The sequence below is a fragment of the Taudactylus pleione genome, unplaced genomic scaffold (genome assembly GCF_031769625.1).
Source record: "Taudactylus pleione unplaced genomic scaffold, aTauple2 ptg000256l, whole genome shotgun sequence".
Taxonomy (NCBI): domain Eukaryota; kingdom Metazoa; phylum Chordata; class Amphibia; order Anura; family Myobatrachidae; genus Taudactylus; species Taudactylus pleione.
The window spans coordinates 21999157-22019503 of NW_028284658.1; the positions used below are offsets into that span (position 1 = coordinate 21999157).

Here is a 20347-nt window from a genome sequence, read left to right on the forward strand (position 1 = left end):
GCAGTTCAACTTCTAACATGGCACATCAGGAAACATATGGTTTCATTAATCAAGAAGCCTGCGGAAGATGGAGTATGTTTGTAGTTGAAGGCAGGTACAAGAAGGGCTGATTGGTAGTAAATTTGATTCCTAAGCAAATTTGTGAGGGAGGAGGGGAGAGCATGCTTGAACAATATGTCTCATGTTTTGCCCACAAAATCAACTTGGTGATTCAGAATATTTTTTTAAATTAAAGGGGCATGCAGGAGATGCTGTCTGTGGCCATAAACATTTCTGTACATTTTTGGCATTCAGCAACTGCATGTCAAAGATTGCAGCAGCTGTGGCAGTTCAACTTCCAACATGGCACATCAGAAAACAAATGTTTTTATTATTCAAGAGGCCTGATAGAGTTGGAGTATGTTTGAAGCTGAAGGCAGGGAAAGGAAGATTTGATTAGTAGTACATTTTATTTCATATTTTGATTACCAAGCAAATTTATGAGGGAGGAGGGGAGGGGAGGAAATTTCAAAAAATATTTAAATCATTCACATCAGTCCTTGCCCCAGAAGAATCCTTGAGCACTATGCCTGCTGCTGCTGGGAGTGGATTTTCTTCCCAGAATGGTACCAGGAAGGCTACTAGTAGAACTTTAAAAAACAATTGACTGTTAAACAATCCTTTGCAAGCGGGAGCAAGTATGACAGCAGTCATCCAGTTACACAGTGGATCACTGACGCCATAACATCTATGCTGGTATTAAATGTGCATCCAATATCCGCCAATAATGCAGTGGGTTTTAGACAGTTAATTGAGGTTCGGTGTCCCCATTACCAAATCCAATCTAGATTCCAAATCCCACTAGAAAGGCAATTCCCAACCTGTACAGGGACATGCTGTTGTACCCACTGTTCACTTAACCACAGATATGTGGACAAACGCAAGACTACATGTCTGTAACATCTCACTGGGTGGGTGTATTGCCCAACAGCAACAGCATTTAGGAAACAGCAGCTCATTCAGAGGCAGGCTATTCTGTGTATCACCGGTTTCACTAAGAGGCATACCACTGACAACCTTTTCGAAAAACTCAGGGAAGTCATTGCAAAATGGCTTACCCTGTTTGGACTCTCCTCAGGATTTGTGATTTCTGACAATGCCACCAATATTGTGAGAGCTTTACAACTGGGTAAATTCCAACACGCCCCATGTTTTGCTCACGCAATCAACTTTGTGGTGCAATTTTTTTTTCAAATGGCAGGGCCGTGCAGGAGATGCTCTCTGTAGTGTGAAAAATTTCTGGACATTTTCGCCATTCAGCAGGTGCATGTAAAGATTGCAGCACCTGCAGGAAATGTTGAATTTGCTCTGCCACCAGCTGAAGCAAGAGGTAGTTACAAGGTGGAACTCAACCCTTTATATGCTTCAGTGGATGGAGGAACAGCAAAAAGCCATTCAAAGCTACACAGCATACTATGACCTAGGAAGAGGAGGGGGAATGTACCTTACACAAGCTCAGTGGAAAATACTTTCCGTGTTGAGGAAAGTGCTGAAACCCTTCAAAGTGGTCACCTGTGAAGTGAATTCAGACACTGCCAGCTTGAGTCAGGTAATTCCCCTAATTAGACTGTTGGAAAAGCAGCTTGAGAAACTGAAGGAGGAGCTGAAACAAAGCGATTCCGCTAAGTATGTTGGACTTTTAGATCAAGTCCTTTATTAGCTTCACCAGGATCCAAGGGATCTGAATGCTGCTTAAATGCATAAGTAAGTTCAAAAACATCTCTTGCATTGACCTGTACCTTATTATGTTACTATAAAATGAATGCAAGCACTCATCATTTCCCATCTTGACATTGTATGCCTGTACTAACCAGCCTTCTATTTTTTGCCAATAAAGCAACCAATCAGCTTCTGTCATTTCAAAGACTGTACTGCTTTGGGCAACTTCTCCATGTTCTCTCTCTCCAATACTTGATACAACTCCCCCTTACACAGATATCAGTGATGCTCTATATACATACTGTACATGCTCTCTGATCCACCATTGACTTTTGTCTGTAAACCTCACTTACTACTGCTTCTACCAGTGTTATGAAGTGTCATTGCCTCCCCAGTGGGCATGAAGGGCCCACTGGGGAGGTAAACATTTTGAGCCAACATAGCCAACATAATAGCATGCATTGCCACTTTGTGGTGACATGCTGCTGAAGGGTGTATGGCTCACAGAAGGCAAACCTAGTGGCTGACAGCAGCACTTAAACTAAAAAGGAGAATTTCCACAGTAGTCTGTTGGGCCAGTCTAACATTGTATGTGGCTCTATCCGAGTACACAGTAATGCTATAGCCTTAGAACTCAGGTGTATGTGAAGCCAAATCTATGAGAATTGCATCATTTAGGCCCTACCCCCATAGATCCATTATACAGTGCCTTGCAAAAGTATTGACCCCCTTGGCTTTTTAACTTTTTTTGTTACATTACAACCTGTCATTTTTTTTTTTAATCTAAATTATATGTGATGGATCTGCACAAAATAGTCTAATTTGGTGAAGTGAAATGAGAAAAATATATATAAAAAAGAATCTTTATAATAAAATTCTGAAAATTGGCATGTGCATATGTAATCACCCCCTTTTCTATGAAGCCCCCTCAAAAGTTCTGGTGCAACCAATTACCTTCAGAAGTCACATAATTAGTGAAATGAAGTCCACCTGTGTGAAATCTAAGTGTCACATGATCTGTCAGTATAAGCACCTTTTTCTGAAAGGCCCCAAAGGCTGCAACACCACTAAGCAAGAGGCATCAAACCATGAAGACCAAGGAGCTCTCCAAACAAGTCAGGGACAAAGTTGTTGAGAAGTACAATTCTGGGTTGGGTTATAAAAAAAAAGATCCAAATCTTTGATGATCCCCAGAGCACCATCAAATCCATCATCATCAAATGGAAAGAACATGGTAGCACAACAAACCTGACAAGAGAGGGCCGCCCATCAAAACTCACAGACCGGGCAAGGAGGGCATTAATCAGAGAGGCAGCACAGAGGCCAAAGGTAACCCTGAAGGAGCTGCAGAGTTCCACAGCAGAGGCTGGCGTATCTGTGCATGTGACCACTATAAACCGTGCACTCCATAGAGCTGGGCTTTATGGAAGAGTGGCCAGAAAAAAGCCATTACTTAGTGATAAAAATAAGAAGACACGATCTGAGTTTGCCAAAAGGCATGTGGGCGACTCTCAAAATGTATGGAGGAAGGTGCTCTGGTCAGATGAGACTAAAATTTAACTTTTCAGCCACCAAGGAAAATGCTAGGACTGGCGCAAACCCAACACATCCCATCACCCCAAGAACACCATCCCCACAGTGAAACATGGTGGTGGAAGCATCGTGTTTTGGGGATGTTTTTCAGCAGCAGGGACTGGGAAACTGATTCGAGTTGAGGGAAAGATGGATGGTGCTAACTACAGGGATATTCTTGAGCAAAATCGGTTTCAGTCTGCCTGTGATTGTAGACTGGGATGGAGGTTCACCTTTCAGCAGGACAGAGACCCGAAGCATACTGCTAAAGCAACACTCGAGTGGTTTAAGGGGAAAAATTTAAATGTGTTGGAATGGCCTAGTCAAAGCCCAGATCTCAATCCAATTGAGAATTTGTGGTCAGACTTGAAGATTGCTGTTCACAAGCGGAAACCATCCAACATGAAGGAGCTGGAGCAGTTTAGCCTTGAGGAATGGGCAAAAATCCCAGGGGCAAAATGTGGCAAGCACATAGAAACTTATCCAAAGCGACTTGCAGCTGTAATTGCCACAAAAGGTGGCTCGATAAAGTACTGATTTTTAGGGGGGTGAATAGTTATGCATGCTAAAGTTTTCTGTTATGTTGTCCTAAATGTTGTTTGATTCACAATATGAAAAAAAAAACACAACTTTACAGATGTAGGCATGTTCTGTAAATGAAATGATGCACACCTTCAAACTATCCATTTTAATTCCAGGTTGTGAGGCAACAAAACATGACGAAAAATGCAAAGGGTGTGAATACTTGAATACTTTTGCAATGCACTGTATGTATGAATGGGTGTTTTTAATAGTCCAATACTGCCTGCACCTATAAGCTGTTGGTGGATCTGAAGTGCTGTACTGTCTTAGAAAATATTTTTGGCAAATGGTCTTTAATTTATATCAGCATTTTATAGTCTGAATTAAGACAGGACTATGAGGGGTATTCAATATGGGAGCGAAAAGTCCGTGCTGAACTTTTCACTCCATTCGGAGATTTTTCAGGGATAAAGTATCGGGCGCGCGCCCGCTTTATCCCCGTATTCAATATAAAATCTACGAAAACGGGACCTGACGAAGTGGGATTTGCGATAAACTACGAAATTTTCCTGGAAAAAATTGTAGGACCCCCCTAAACTTGTAAAAACATGGGGGATCACTATGGGTACCCCCGTTTTAGCCTGCAAATGAAAGTCTGGGATTTAAATAGCTGCAGCAGGTGTTTTTTTCCCGACATTGAAGAAATGTTGCAGAAGAGCACTTAGGTTATTTTTTTCGTTTTTTTAAGTGGTCCCATCAAATTTGGGGTACATGAAAATGGGTAATAGCATATTTTTATGTCCCTAAAGTAAGTTTTTAAAAATTCTCCAACTATGCACCTGCCGCTAATAGCCTATTCTAGAATACACCTGCCGCATACTTGCAGAATAGCCCTGAACCTATTTCCCTATTTTTAAACACTTTTTTCCCTTTTTTTTTTTTTTTCCACCCCAATTTTTAAATTAATTCTTTGGGGTGTCCCTATTTTTTTTTTTTGACACCGTTATTTTTAAAATGTCATTCCCAGGGGTGCAGGCTATTTTTTTTTAAGCCTGCACCCCTAAACCCCAATTCTGCACTTTTTTTTGCCACCTATTCAGTGGTGAAAAGTTATCCCCGTTTTTTTTCAAAGACTTTTCAAACCTGCGAAAGGTCTTTGAAATTGAATACAGTGTAAAACTAAAACCTGCAATAATGACGTGATAGGTGCGATATTAATGCAAAAACTGAGTTTTCGCTCCATATTGAATTCCCCTATTTATTTTAAATCTGAAATAGATGGTAAGCTGCTTCCCCACTGTTTGTTTGTTCTAAGCTGGATACACACTTGAACAACATGCCGATCATCCGATGGTGCGATCGTGTGTCCTGATGTACACTGTGCAACCATCCTCCTTATATATTTAACAGAACTGTACTTTCTGTCTGCATATTTATTTGCATTTTGAAATTTTAATTGCACTATTCCTGCATCACATAGTCTCCATTGCTATTTCAACTTATACCCCCCTATTTCCCTCATACACACTGTCACAACACCGTGCCCCAGCCTACCAACAGTTACGCCAACCAGACGCAGCTGGGTGGTTGTGACGTGGGTTTTACTTAAGCTGCCACCATGAAGAGTACTAAAATAGCGCTCTTACGTTTGCCAGACACTTAAATTTCACTTAAACTCACAATTATTACACAAGTATAGCATGGGCCTCTCCAGGCACATGAATTCATTAGAGCACAGAGATCACGCTGATAAAGTTTTAGGAATATTGAGAAATATCTCCAGGGTTAAATGACAAGAAAAATAGGTGAATAAACTAAACATACAGTTATAAATGCACAGATTGATTCAGATAAAAGAAAATGATAAATAATCATAATCCTATATTGTCTTACGCAGAGATCCTTAGGGAATCTGTGTGGAGGGAGACCACGATAGATGCAGATGGGGAGCACTCTTAGCACGCAGCTACTCCCTTATAGAGTGAACCCAGACAGGCAGGAGTAGCTGACACTTATGGTTCCACAGCCCCCTCTCCCTCAGCAGCCCCCACCCTTCCAAGGCTTAAAAGGACTGTCCTTTGTTCTCCCAGGGTCTGTGTAGATGTAAATTAGCACAGCTACAAGACCTAAAACTCATATGACACTCTGGGCTTTGAAGATATTTTATTGTAGGAAACTTGATAATGTAAGGTGCTACAAATGACCCTCTTAGAAGCCAGTGTGTCTGTGCACTGCTCTTTGACCATGGCCACGTAGAATGAGAGCAGACGTTATGTCCATGAAGCTTTGTCTTCAAAGGCTAGGTGTCACTTGGCCATTGTTCTGATTAGCTTATGCAATCCATTTTTGACATACTGTACCCATTCATAGCAAGCAGCTATTTCTGAAATATATACTTTAGGGGAATTATAATAATAGACACTATTTGCCGTGGGCACACAAAATATATACAGTACAGTCATGACATGTGGCTTTGATGAATCTCCGTAACCCATGGCGATGGTCACACACACCATGTCCCTATCTCCAAATTCCTCTACAACTTTGCTTCCTGGTTCTCCCACTTACTCTCTCCAGACCATTCCTCCTTAATCTTTGGTGACTTAGATACCCTAACTGGCCCCATTGCCTCTAAACTCCTTACCCTCACATCATCATGTGTTCTCTCTCAATGGACCTCCTCACGCTCCCACATGAGTGGGCACGCACTTGATCTGGTTTTCACTCACAGTTGTGATATCTCTGACGATCATCTTCTTTATTTTACTTATCTCTCATCCCTTCCAAACCTTTGCCTTAAAAGGCTACCATCACCAAGTGTAACATTGAGGCTATTGACACTATGTCCTCATCCTCCCTGCCTGACTCACTCCTCTTTCCATTGTTTCCCTCTCCTGTCCTGACCAAGTTGTTTCCCTGTAAAATGGCTCTCTTAGTTTTGCTCTAGCCTCTGTTGCTACAGCAGTCACTACTCCCCTTCGCAGATCCATGCCACAACCTTGTCATTCCCAATGCACCAGATACACGCAAATGTGTTCTCGAACCACCAAGTAACAATGGAGGAAATCACACTCCAATGCCGCCTTCTTTCATTTCAAATTTATGATCTCGACTTATAGTGCTGTCCTTTCCCTTTCTAAACAGACTTATTTCAAAACCCTTAAATTCTCCCAGACCTCCAACCTCCCATTGTCTCTTTGCCACTTTCAACCCCCTCTTCTGCCCCCCTCCTTGCCTCCCCTCCTCACTTTCTGCTCTTGACTTCACCACCCACTTCATGTCCAAAATGTAATCCATCTGTCAAAACATTACATCCCACCAGACCGTCATCATCACATTCTTTTGTTTCCAATCCAACCTCTCCCCATATTCACCATCCATTTCACAAACTCTGACTTCTTCTTCCCAGTATCTGGAGATGAAGTCATATCCCTAATCTGATCTTCACCCCCTTCTACTTCCCCCCTTTACCCCATCCCCTTCTTCTCCTCTGCTCTCTCTTTCAAATTGCCGGTTCCTATCTTGACCCTCTCTTCAACCTTTCCCTGTCATCAGACATTGCCCCCTCTGCATTCAAGCATGCTCTTGTCTCATCCTTTTTTTTTTCAAAAACTCACTCTTGAGCCTTCTCTTTGATTCCAAGCTCCTTGAGTGGAATGTATACAACTGCCTTACTGCCTTTCTTTCCTCCCACTATCTCCTTGATCCATTTCAGTCTAGCTTTCACCTTCTATCCTCCACAAGAACTGCCATTACTAAAACCTTGACATCTCTGTTGCTTTTGACACCGTGGACCACCCTTATTTCCTTCACTCCCTCGGTCTGCATGATAATGTCCTCTCCTGACTGTCCTCCAAACTCTCTGACTGTTCTTTCTCTCTTTCTCTCTCTCCTCTCAGAATCCCACCTCTCTCACACTTCCACTACTAGTAGGTGTCACTCAAGGTTCTCTTATTGGATCTCTTCTATTCTCCCTATATATGTCCTCTTTAGGTTAGCTCATCAGCTCTTTTGGCCTCCAAAATGATCTCTATGCTAATGACACTCAGACCTACATCTCCTCTCATGACCTCTCCACTCACTTGTATCCCCAGTTGTCTCTCTGCTATTTCCTCCTGGATGTCCCAGCACTTTTTAAACTTAACAATCATCCCTGCCAAATTGCCTCACCTTCCTCTATTTCAGCGACAATTGACAGCACCAACATCTTGTCAAGCCCAAAAGTGCGCTGTCTTGAATTATCCTTGACTCCACCCTTTCATTCAATTCACACATTCAGAGCTTTACACGGTCCTGCCATTTCCACTTGAGAAATATTTTCAGGGTCAGACCCTTTCTAATCCTGGAGGCCACTTAGCCTCATCCTCTCACTGGTCAACTCTAGACTGGACTACCGTAACATCCTCTTATCTGGCTTCCCAATCTTCCACCTCTCTTCACTCCAATCTTTCTTCAATGCTGGCTCATCTTCCTCTCCAAACATACTGCATCAGCCTCCCCTCTCCTATAGGGCCTACATTAACTTTCCCTTCAGAACCCAATTCAAACTTCTTGCACTCACTTACAAAGCCCTCACCCAATCTTCTCTTATTTACATTTCTGACCTCATCTCCCTTCACACTCCCACCCACTTCACTCCACAAACGAATGCTCTTTCTTCAACTGATTACTTCCTCCCACTCGCGCCTCTAGGGTTTTGCACGTCTTGCTCCCCACCACTGGAACTTTCTCACTATGAGACTCTCCAGCTATCTTCAAAGTTTCAAAAGGACTCTCAAGACCCACTTCTTTATCAAAGCCTTCCAACTCTCATCCTAACCTACTGCTCCATGTTCCTTGCTCACTGTCTCTCCCCTCTGTCTCACCCATGTCTGTCTGCCACTATGCTTTACACTGTAAGATTTCATGAGCAGTGCCCTCTTCCCTCATGTGCTTTTCCTTCCCTGACTTATACCATTTTTCTCCCCACTACCAACAGTGGCACCAAACCTTTCAGTTCAGCTGTTGCAGCATATTTGTATATTATGACTGCTGATGCTGCAATGTTTATGAACCTTGCATTCCATGCTCTTCAATGTTTTGTACTCTAAGGGGTATATTTATTTATTAAAGGTTGGTTTTGCTATTTTTGGTGTTTTTTACTAAAGGACAAACAGACGAGAAACCCACCAAATAACCGGCTTTATAACACAATAGAACATCGGCTCATGATTTTTTTAGTTAAAAGAATAGAAACCTCGGATTTATTATGTGTCGGGTTTGGAACCGCCGCAAAGCCGACGGCAAGTTCGCTCAAATAACAGAACTTTTGCTAGTAGGTGAGTTCATGTGAAGCACTGCACCAATCACAATGGTCTGTGCAGGCTTTGGTTTATTAATAATGTTCAAAAGTTGTAAAAAAAAAGATGTAATATGGTGTGGACCCCCCTCCAAATCATTAATCAGCCTCTGGTCTCTGAACCTAAACTCATATTGGAAAATAGAGAAAAGAACTGCGTGGGTTCCCTCCTATTTTCCTATAACCAACACTAGGCTGAACCAGCCAGGGCAGCTGATGCTATAGTAGGGGCAGAGGCGTCACTTACCTAACCAGCGCGATCGCGGCAGGCACTATAAACTAGCTGCAGCAATCTGCGCATGCTCAGTATGCACCGCGCGCGGCACCATGGGATATGATGGACGTCATGAATGACGTTAAACAAAATGGCCACTGGTGACTGCGCATGTGCAAAACGGCGCTAGACGCCAAAAACACTGTAATTCAGTACCTTCTCAGGTACAGTATATAAAAGGCACCCCAAGAGGCTTACCATCACCCCTGAGGAAGTCCAACTGGACGAAACGTATTGGACCCCCTGTTCCAATCTCTCCAGTTTGCTGACCATTTGCAGATAAGCACTTTAAAACTTTATTTGTTTTTGATGTTTTGTTAGTCCTTTTGTACTCCATATCCCCTTGTACCATGTGTTAATAAACCCCGTTTTTGAAAAGCATTTCTGAGAAAGGGTCATTTTCTGCTTATTTGAAGCCGACCAAAATCTACCTGTATGCAAACCACTGGGGCCAATATGGGATATTGAAGGAGTGACTAGGACACACAGCATATACCCAAGTATTCTTCTGGTACGCGATATACTATAACTATGCAAATGTTCTTTTAAGGAAGTACTACACTATATATGTATCTCATCTGGCTCTGATTGAGCCCCTCCCATTAAGATTTCCGGCCATTTGGAATCCCGGGTGCATCTCACCACGTGGAATCCCAGTAAAGAATTACAGATAAGCCTAAAAGTTCTTTTATTTGGTATGCACATTTTATACTTGAGCACGTGCATCTTACTTAAAAACTATTACACTATAAGGCGCATGTTCTATCCAACCCTCATTTCTGGATCACATTTTGCTTGATTGCCACCTGGGAATGCGGGAAGACTGCTGCCACCTTCACCAGAAGGATTCAAGTGTCACATTGTTAGCACCAATTGGATTTTATATATTTATAATTTTATATATATATTAAAAAAAACTCTTCGCACTACAGCACAATTTATTTGAGACTTGAACCAGTGCGCTGTTCTATAATCCTTTACATATATATATATATATATATATATATATAATATATATATATATATATATATATATATATTGTGGCAGTATCACCAGTGATGGAACTGGTGAGCAGCTGATTCTGTGTGGGGCAGGACAGATCCGCCCACACAGAGTAGAAAAGCATTGTGGGAAGATGACGAATTGCTGCCTTATGGAGAGAGCTCAGGTGTGGGCTGATGAGAAGGCAGACCAGTCAGGCTGCTGCTGGAAACAGTCTATGTGGGACTGTGGCAGCCAGAGAGCCCAGTGAAGCTAAGTGAGCCATTAGGGGCCAGGAGGCCTGTGTCTGGACCTTGCAGGGGGGACCATAAACCTCTCAGACTGTGTGACATTGAAGCAGTGGGGCTGCAGGCTGAGGCAGCCAGGGCCTACTGTATACCTGGAGGATACAGGGAAGGCACATAGACTGTAAGAGACTTTATTGCCAGATTAGCTGCACCCTTATAGAGAGGGTTCAAGAAGTGAGTTAGACGCCCTAAATAGGGGCTAGGTTGTTTATTATTTTCTGTTTTTTTCATGACTTTCCATGCTGGAAAGTAAAGCATAATTTATTTACTTGAAAGCTGTGTGTGGACCCTCATTAAGCACCTAAACACTGCACCAAACCACCCTCTGCCAAGCTAATTACCCCCAAGATATCACAATATATATATATATATATATATATATATATATTTATTTTTATTATTTATTTATTTATTTTTTCAACTTTTAATCACAATTTAATATAACAAAGACTGCACAGATTATAGTGACGTGCAGTGCTTCACCCAAACTCCCCTCCCACTGGCAGGTCTATTGTTTGGGCAGGTTTGCAATCACTTTATGGTCAGTTTTAAATCTGCAGTTCCTATACTTGTCTATGTGCAAATTTTGATAGTTGGTTCAATGTTCTAAACTGCTATAAAGTTGGTTTTTGGTAAATTTGCCATCAGTTTTGATTTTAGTAAATGGTAGGTTTGCAAAACCGATGGCAAAGTGACTAAAAAGCCAAATTGATCTTCAGTAAATTTACCCCCAATACTTCAGACATGCTGCACCCCTACTGTGGAAGGTTGTACATTGCCCATCTTACTGCTAACCTTCAATGATTTAAGCCACAACCCCTAACACTGCATCTGTCCTCTATGCACTTCATTTCTATTCCTGCACAAAAACTTGTGGTGTGTTTGTCCCATATAGCACAATTGCACTGTAGTCGAATCTTATAAGTCATTTTATAACTGAAGCACTTAAGCATTTAGGGGTACATTTACTAAAGTGCGCATTCTCAAAACTGGAGGTGTTGCGTACAACAACTAATCAGGTTCTGACTATCATTTATCTGGTAGATTCTATACAATAAAAGAGAGATTTTAACTGATTACTATGGGCAACATCTCCATTTTTGTAAACTCGCACTTTTAGTAAATGTACTCCTATGTGTGACTAAAAGCCAACTGGGCATTCCACCAATCAGCAGCCAGCTTTTATTCACAGTTGCTGCATTGGCTAAATCATTCTTCTAGAGAAAGCCCATAACTGGCTATATGTCAGTGTAGAGGCCCTGCTGAATATAATAAATGATGTGGGTCTAAGTGGAGTAATATCCATCAAAGTACTAATATAGATAAGAGGTATTAGTGAGAAATATGATTTTTAGTGGTAAGTCTCTTTAAGAATAACATATAATAGGTTTGACAACAAGATCCCCTACAGCTTCATGTGGAAGAGCAGGTGAGGATTACCAGTACCCAGAATCTCCTTTATGTATGATTTACTTAATATAATTTTTTTTTCTAACAGGATTCTTTTTGGACAAAGGCCCTACTGGTGGGTACATGAGACAGCCTATTATGCTAATGCTTCAGCTCCAGAAATTAAGCAGTTCCCTGTAACATGTGAGACTGGACCAGGTAGGGGACCTGTAGTGGCTACTTTATGTTGCCCTAGGGATTGCACTGTTTATGCTACAATTCATTCTGTAGAAATAGAGACTAGCAACAATACCTCGTAATCATGGAAATAGTAATGGAAAGAGTAAAAAGTGCAGGGGTTAAAGTGGGCCAGAACGGGGCGGAACTGCGTTCCGTCAGTTCTATTTGGAAGCAGAACCAGTTCCATCTCCACCAGCCCACCTTACCCAATCAGTCAACCCTGCGCCACAGGGAGTTGCCAGAAGCCCACTGAGATTTTGTTACCAGCGGGTGCCCGACTCCTTCCCTACAGTGGCAGCCAGAGGCTGGAGTTAACTCCTGGGGGCATTACTATTGGGAGCACTACTACTGGAGGATTACTACTGAAGGCATTACTACCGGGGGCTTTACTACAGGGAGCATTACTACCCGGGGCTTTACTACAGGGAGCATTACTACTGGGGCACTACTACTGGAGGATTACTACTGAAGGCACTACTACTGGGGGCATTACTACAGGGAGCATTACTACTGGGGCATTACTACAGGGCGCATTACTACTGGGGGCTTTACTACAGGGAGCATTACTACTGGGGCACTACTACTGGAGGATTACTACTGAAGGCACTACTACTGGGGGCATTACTGCAGGGAGCATTACTACTGGGGGCATTACTACAGGGAGCATTACTACTGGGGCATTACTACTGGGGGCATTAATTTACTAAAGGGGGCACTACTCCTGGGGGCACTACTACAGGAGGCATTACTATTGGGGGTACAACTAATGGGGGCACAACAAATGGGGTATTACCACTGGGGGCACCACTAATGTGGGCATTACTAATGGGGGCATTGCATAGGGGGCTCTGCATTAGGGGCACCACTCCTGAGGGCACTGCATAAGTGGCATCATTACTGGGGGAACTGCATAATGGGCACCACTACTGTGGGCTCTGCATAAGGGGCACTACCAATATCCCGACCAACCGCAGGGATTCCAGTGCTCAGAATGCCGACACCAGAATCCCAAAACCTGTCAGAAACCTGGCGCCAGCATCCCGACAGCTGGAATCCCAAAGGTAAGTAGCCGGGTTTGGGGGAGGGTTAGCGTTAGGGTTAGGCACTATGAGGAGGGTTTAGGGTTAAGCACTAATGTGGGAGGGTTAGGTTTAGGGTGCGGGGAGGGGGAGGTTAGGTTTAAGCACTAGGGAGAGGGGGGGTGTTAGGGTCTGGCACCAGGGAGGGAGGGTAGGATTAGGGTAGGGGGAGGGTTAGAATACTGACTGACATGTTGGGATGCCGGAGTCAGGATTCTGGTGCCAGGATCCTGAGAGCTGGCATCCCATACCCATCCCATAATTATGATTGTACAAAATAAGCCAATCGAAACAGCTCTTATATGGATAGAATATATTGTAACTTGTCACCAGATGGAATAGATTTAAAGCACAGGTTCTCAAACTCTGTTCTTAGGACTCCAAACAGTGCATGTTTCCCAGGTCTCCTCACAGAATCACAAGTGAAATACATAGCTCCACAGGTGGATCTTTTAAAATGTGTCAGTGAGTAATAAATACACCTGTGCACCTGCTAAAATGTGAACTGTGAACTGTGTGGGGTCCTGAGGAGAAGTTTGAGAACCTCTGGATTAAAACACCCTGATTTAATAAATGTAACCAAATAAATACAGTTTAAAAGAGCAATTGCATATACAATAATATAATAAAATTATGATAAATTCATACATAAATACCCCTTTCCTCAAATCTCCAACATCTCATCAAATTATGGGTCAGCAGCTTACAGACATTAGTCCTGTTCCTATGATAACCTCCTGTTAATGGATATGGCAATTCCTTAAGGAGTCAAATATTATGTCCAGCAGTATTATATTTACCACAGTCATATTCGTTATGGGGGTCCATTAATTAGCGGAGATATCATACACAAATACTGTACATGGAACCCTTGAAGCTGGTGCAAATAACTGCTGGATGCTCCATGGTGCTGCACACAAAATTGTAGTACCACAGTCCTTGTGGGGAAAAGGCAATTCAGAAGTCTGGTTCAGGCTGTAGGTATTCTGCTGCAAGTCCTGCTCTAGTAGTAATGGGGACTATGGTATCTTGTGTTAGTTTGCCTAATGCAGGATGTATCTCTGACCATCTCCTGCATTTGGTAAATTGCCATAATACTAAACTCATGTGGAATCTGTCAGTTTTACATAATTTTGGGGGAAACTACTTTAATAAATAGGCCCCCATATAACTAAGGAGTGACTTGGTTGGGTGACCTTTAACACGAACATTTGATCCTACATCACACCGCATATTCTTTCTTTTAAAGTAAGTTTATTTTTTAGAACTTATTTCCTTACTCTAACACATGCTATGATCATTAACAGAGATTAAGTTAATAGTAATATACACTTTGTGTTTCTATTATGTCATTAATTCCTAATAAACTGATGGAATTAATAATTGTTCAGTCCACAAAATGGCTGCCTCCACACTGTGGCCCCCAATTACTAACGCGTTTTATCACCAAATCAAGTGATAAATGTCACTGTGTATGATAAATGGTGCTCCAGCCAATCAGCTCACAACTGTCATTTTTCTAACAGTTGACAGTTGGGAGCTGATTGGCTGGAGCACCATTTATCATACACAGTGATATTTATCACTCATTTTGGTGATAAAACTCGTTAGTATGGGCTCCATTTACAAACGAAGGGAAATACCAGCGGCAATTTTCATTTAGTATCACTGTGATACAAACGAAAATTCCACTGGTATTTAGTAATACTTACCCCTCCGGCAAGGTCCAGCGAAGTCCAGGTCCTTGGCGAGGTCCTCCGCTGGGCTACTGGCAGCCTAACGCTGCCAGCGAAGGTCCATCTGCACATGTGCATGACACGGAGACCCAGCAGTGCCTGGAAGGCTTCGCTGAAGCCGGAAAGGCACCGCCGGGTCTCCATTGCCGGCAATGAGGCCCGCATCGCTCTCGCTATCTAAAAGATGGCGAGAGCGATGCTGTACAACCAGCGGTAATCTAAGATTACCGCTGTTTACTAAATACAGAAAGATGGTATAACCCCTTTAGCGAGCGCTAAAGGGGTTATATTTCATTAGTAAATGGGGCCCTAAATGAGGCCCTGTGTGAGGTGACACTTGCATTTTAATGGTCAAGGACATCTGCATTACTCATATATAACATAACGCACACTTGCAACAAACCTCTTTTGGAAAACTATTATAATATTTAAAGGACACAAATCTGTGTCCTTCTTTGACCAATCATATAGCCTTGAAATGGATTACATTTATTTATTTTCAATATATGGACTTTTTGAGCTTACTGTTTGCCAAACTCTGTCTCTGAGGGTTTTCTTACAGCCAACAAGTCCATAGTCATAGCTCATATTCAACAAATAGCTTCACTCTTTCCAAAACAATCTCACAAATGTATTTTTAAGTAGATACGTGACAGCATAGCAGCTCCATGGGGAAAAAGCCCTTTTCTTTGAGAAATAATATCACATTCACTCCCATCCTGCATAAAATGCTGATGTTTCCTGCTTTATTTCTAATCACAGGAAGTCCATCAGGGCATGCTATGGGCTCTTCGTCTGTGTACTATGTGATGGCCTGTGCTGTGCTTACCTTTCTGCAGAATAAGAACTCTTTCAAGAGTCGGTGAGTGCTGTGGGAATTTTGGTTTACAAAAGAATTACTTTATTAAATTGCATAGGTCTAAACTATGGGGAAAGGACAAGTTGGCTAAAGTATATGCAATGCAAGTGCGCTGGGTTAAATTTACTAAAGATCGGTTTGGCTTTCTAAAAAGAACTCACCATCTATCCCCATTGGTTTCAAAACCCCTATCCGACCATGATCCTGATGCTAGTTTGCCACATATCCACCATTGCTTTAAAGTACTACAAAAATCCTATGGTTCTCTAATTTAAAAATTTGAAAAATTGTGGGGTCACTCCCCCAAATTGATATCTAGCCTCAGGCTTTTAAGCCTAAACTGGTACTGAAAAAAATCGGTAGGGCGAAGAGTGTGGTTTCCCCCTCGATTTTCCAACAAACCAGCACTAGGATCAGAGGCAAGTCACTTATCTGTGCCGGATTGAGGTTTCTAAACCACTTTAAATCAGGGTTTTCTATACATTTAATAGGCGAAAACATTCATGGTGATTCATTAGTTATTTGTATCTAAAGTGTGGTTTGTTTCTATTCTAAAGTGTGTTTGTTGGCAGGAGTGCGACAGTTTTGAGTTTATTAAACTGCCAGATGCAATCTTGTCAGGAAAATGCTGCAATCCCACCTGGTTTTCAAACCCACCGATTTTTTAATATACCCCCTAGTGTGTTTTGTGTTTGTAAGTCAGGCTCTGCCAAGAAGTAGGTGTGGGTTTAATTTTTATTATTCCGTATATAAAGAATCAAGAAGCTAGACATGTTTGGAATTAATATTAAAGGAGAACACCACAGAAAAATATGTTTTATCGGGCTGATTCAGAGATGCACGCTAACCCAATGGTTAGCGCACATCTCCGATGGCCAGTGCTGTGCGCAGACACATGACCCGTACTGCGCATGTGCAGTACAGATCTGCGATCCCAAATGCAGTCTGGCAGCAGACTATCAGTGATTGACAGTCTGCTGTAGTTTCTGGGAGGGGAGGGGGCGGCGTCTACCTTTGTATCCTCAAATGGAGATGTGATGCTGCCATTGGGGGGAGGGAAGAGGCCAGGATCTCCATCGGCTGACGGAGATTTCCTGGCCTCTTTTGTGTATCTGCGACGGTTGGCTTGAGTGACCCCATGGTCACTCAGCCGCTGGAGGATTACGCAGATGATCCGATGCTGTGTCCATGGATACAGCTCAAATCAGTAATGCATGCAGGAGGCGTGACGCCTCCTGCTGCATTTCCATACTAGTGATATCGCAGCTGTTAACATGTTAGCAGCTGAGATAGCAATATCGTCTGAGGCTGAATCTTCCCCAATGCCATTAACTTTTCTCCCCCCAATTGGTAGAACTGCACTAGACTCATCAGTTGAAGAATTACACAAAAATTCAGATACTTTATCCGTGTCACCCGATCTCCAGGCTAATACGTTAGATATGTGAAAATAAACCATCTACATTGAAAGGCTAAGATGCAACTAATTGGATATGCCACAACAAATGTCCATTTGGTTGTAATGTAATGTTTCAATATTGTAGTTCACTTTAAAACTTCTCTCCTTGAAGATACATAAGGTACAACACTGGTGGCACATCTGAGGCACTACTAGTTATTATATTTTTTTTACTTGAACAGATTTCCTAGTGGACCCTTTATGATCCAGAACTACAATAGAACTAGATTTTAATACCAAACTGTTGTTGGTCTCTAGGCATGTACAATGACTGTTTTACTTTAACTTAAACATAGGTGTCAGCGTTGGGCCCTGTGGGTTGTCTTCTGGGGAGTCCAAATCAACGTCTGCCTGTCAAGAGTATTTGTGGCTGCCCATTTTCCTCACCAAGTCATTGCTGGTGTCATTTCAGGTATGCAGTAAGTATTGAGTGAGTGACATTGACAACACATGGATGTAGTTTGGCTTGAGGGAGTAGGAAAATATTTGAAATAACATTCTTTCAGTGTTTGCCAGTTTTCTATATAAGCAGCCAATGTTGTTGTCAATTATGTATGGTAACAATTATTTTATATTTCTTAACTTCCAGGAATAGTGGTGGCTGAAATGTTTAACCACATACAAGCTATCTACAGTGTCAGCTTGAAGAAATACATCTATACCACACTGTTCTTCTTTTCCTTTGCTGTGGGATTCTACTTGTCACTCAAAGCTTTTGACGTGGACCTTTTGTGGACCTTAGACAAGGCAAAACGATGGTGTGCCAGGCCAGAATGGATCCACATTGACTCCACCCCTTTTGCCAGCCTGGTCAGGAATTTAGGCGTCTTCGCTGGCCTAGGACTAGCCTTAGACTCCAACATGTACAAGTACAGCTACAAGGGGAGGCAGAAAACAGAAGTCATGTTCCACCTCTGCTGTATTGTAACTTCCCTATTCATTCTCCATATCTTTGACTCTTTTGAGCTTCCCAGCAAAGTCGAGATGGTCTTCTATCTTCTCTCTTTCTGCAAGAGCGTTGCTGTTCCTTTGACTGCTGTGGGAATTGTTCCTTACTGTGTATCTCATGTTTTAAGGGGACAAGATAAGAAAGTCTTATGATTAATGTCCCTTGTGGTGAACAGTTAATAACTAATGCATGTACCAGACATTTCAAAAGAACTATGCTGAGGATTAAGATCTTGTACAGAAGGCAATTTCTTTACATGTACTGTGCCTTTGTTTTGACAGGAGATTTTACATTTTTAGAAGTCAAAACAAAATTTTATGGTCATAGTTTAGGCAACCGAACCGAATCTCTTTATTTTAGACATTGCTGTTATAGAATATTGCATCTCAATTACTGTTATCAAAGTTTTCAATATTCCAATATGAGGTCAGTGGCAATAACCGCTTGCTAATCACTGTAAGGTTATGAATACCCTGTCAGACTTCAACCAGCACTAACATAACATTTATAAATTTGTTTTAAAATGCTCCTACATTCCTCCCACAGCTGAAAGCAGGCTGTTAGGGATTCAGTATGATTTACCGCCGGACCCATGCCCAGCGGTTCAAATCCCGACAGCGGCATCCCGGCAGCAGTGAAAATCCCGATCGTCGAAAGGTAAGTATTGACTAACCTATTCTACCCCCTAACCCTAACCCTCCCTCAGGGGTGCCTAACCCTAACCTCCCCCCCAAGTGCCTAACCCTAATCCCCCCTCTAAGTACCTAAACCTAACCCCCCCTACCCTGCCGCCCAAAACCTAAGTCCCCCAGGGAAAATGACAGGCGTCGGGATTTCGACACCTGCAATTAAACCCTTGCCGGGATTAGACAGTCGGGAAGCAGACGGTCGGGATTCCGTCCATCGGCTTCCCGAGTGCTTCCCAGCTGTTGCTTCCCGGCTGTTAAGGATATCTTTTGGTTGCACTGTTGTGTCTGTGGACTGTTTGAGTTAATCTCAGGCATCCAATGAGCAGTAACCAGTAATACTATTGCAACCCAATCCAGCTTCTCACTGCACAGCAGCAGTAATAGATCACTTGCTCAATGGTCATTTTAGTAAAACCACATTCATTAAATTAAATTTTACATTTTTCTTCTAAAATATTGCTCAGTGTAGCTTCCGTCATGAGAAGAAAAAGACATTGAGGCTGTATTTATTACATGTCAATTTTGTGTGTTTGGATGTGTTCATACTATATAGGGATTGAAACAAAGTTTGCTGATAAAGGGAAAAGGAACATGCTAAATGTGTTGTTGAAAGTATAGGACATATAAAGACAGTCTCAGCATGCACATACCTCCCACCTGTCCCAATTTACAGGCACTGTCCCGCTGTCCCACCCTCGGGCCGCAGTGTCCCACAGGCGAGGGGAAGTTGGGGAGGACATTCTCACACCACTGCTCTGCATATCTGACCAGCGGTGAGTCAGTGACTCATCCATCTATACTTTGCCAGCTCTGGAGTAGGGATGGCCATCGACCATCGATGATTCATAATCAGTGATGGTTTATGGCCGATGATTAATGCTTTTATCATCGATGAGGGAGAACCAGATAGTTATCTTCTATCAATGGCACAGCATAACCAAATGTTTATTTGTTTTTTTTTTACAAGGTGCCAGGACACAGAGCATAGCTCCACCCCCAGCACCAGCAAAGCCCCGCCCCCAGGTTCTGATTGGCCCATGGGCTAGTCAGTCAAGGAACAGGGAAGACCATCGGTAGGTGAAACCATCGATGGTAATTAATTGCATAGTTGGTAACCATCAATGGCCACTTGCTATATCACCATCGATGGTAACCATCAATGGTAACCACACTGATGGCCATCCCTACTCTGTAGGCTGAGGGGCTGTCCAGCAGCTCCCAGAACGCTGGGCAAGCCACCAGCATGATGAAAA

General features: G+C 42.5%; 1 protein-coding gene across 2 annotated transcripts in view; it reads left to right on the top strand.

Moving 5' to 3' along the window:
• LOC148515020 (glucose-6-phosphatase catalytic subunit 1-like) overlaps positions 1 to 18839 on the top strand; it is a 41740-nt gene extending 22901 nt beyond the window's left edge. The window contains exons 2-6 of one of the 2 annotated variants that reach the window (XM_088480842.1): positions 12193 to 12302; positions 15901 to 15996; positions 17129 to 17138; positions 17753 to 17868; positions 18046 to 18839. In XM_088480842.1, coding sequence (XP_088336968.1) covers positions 12193 to 12302; positions 15901 to 15996; positions 17129 to 17138; positions 17753 to 17868; positions 18046 to 18557 — 844 coding nt within the window. In that variant the 3' untranslated portion in view covers positions 18558 to 18839. Of the gene's footprint in view, positions 1 to 12192; positions 12303 to 15900; positions 16001 to 17128; positions 17139 to 17752; positions 17869 to 18045 lie in introns of both variants that reach the window. The other variant, XM_088480841.1, reaches the window with a different exon arrangement.
• The last annotated feature ends 1508 nt before the right edge of the window (positions 18840 to 20347 follow it).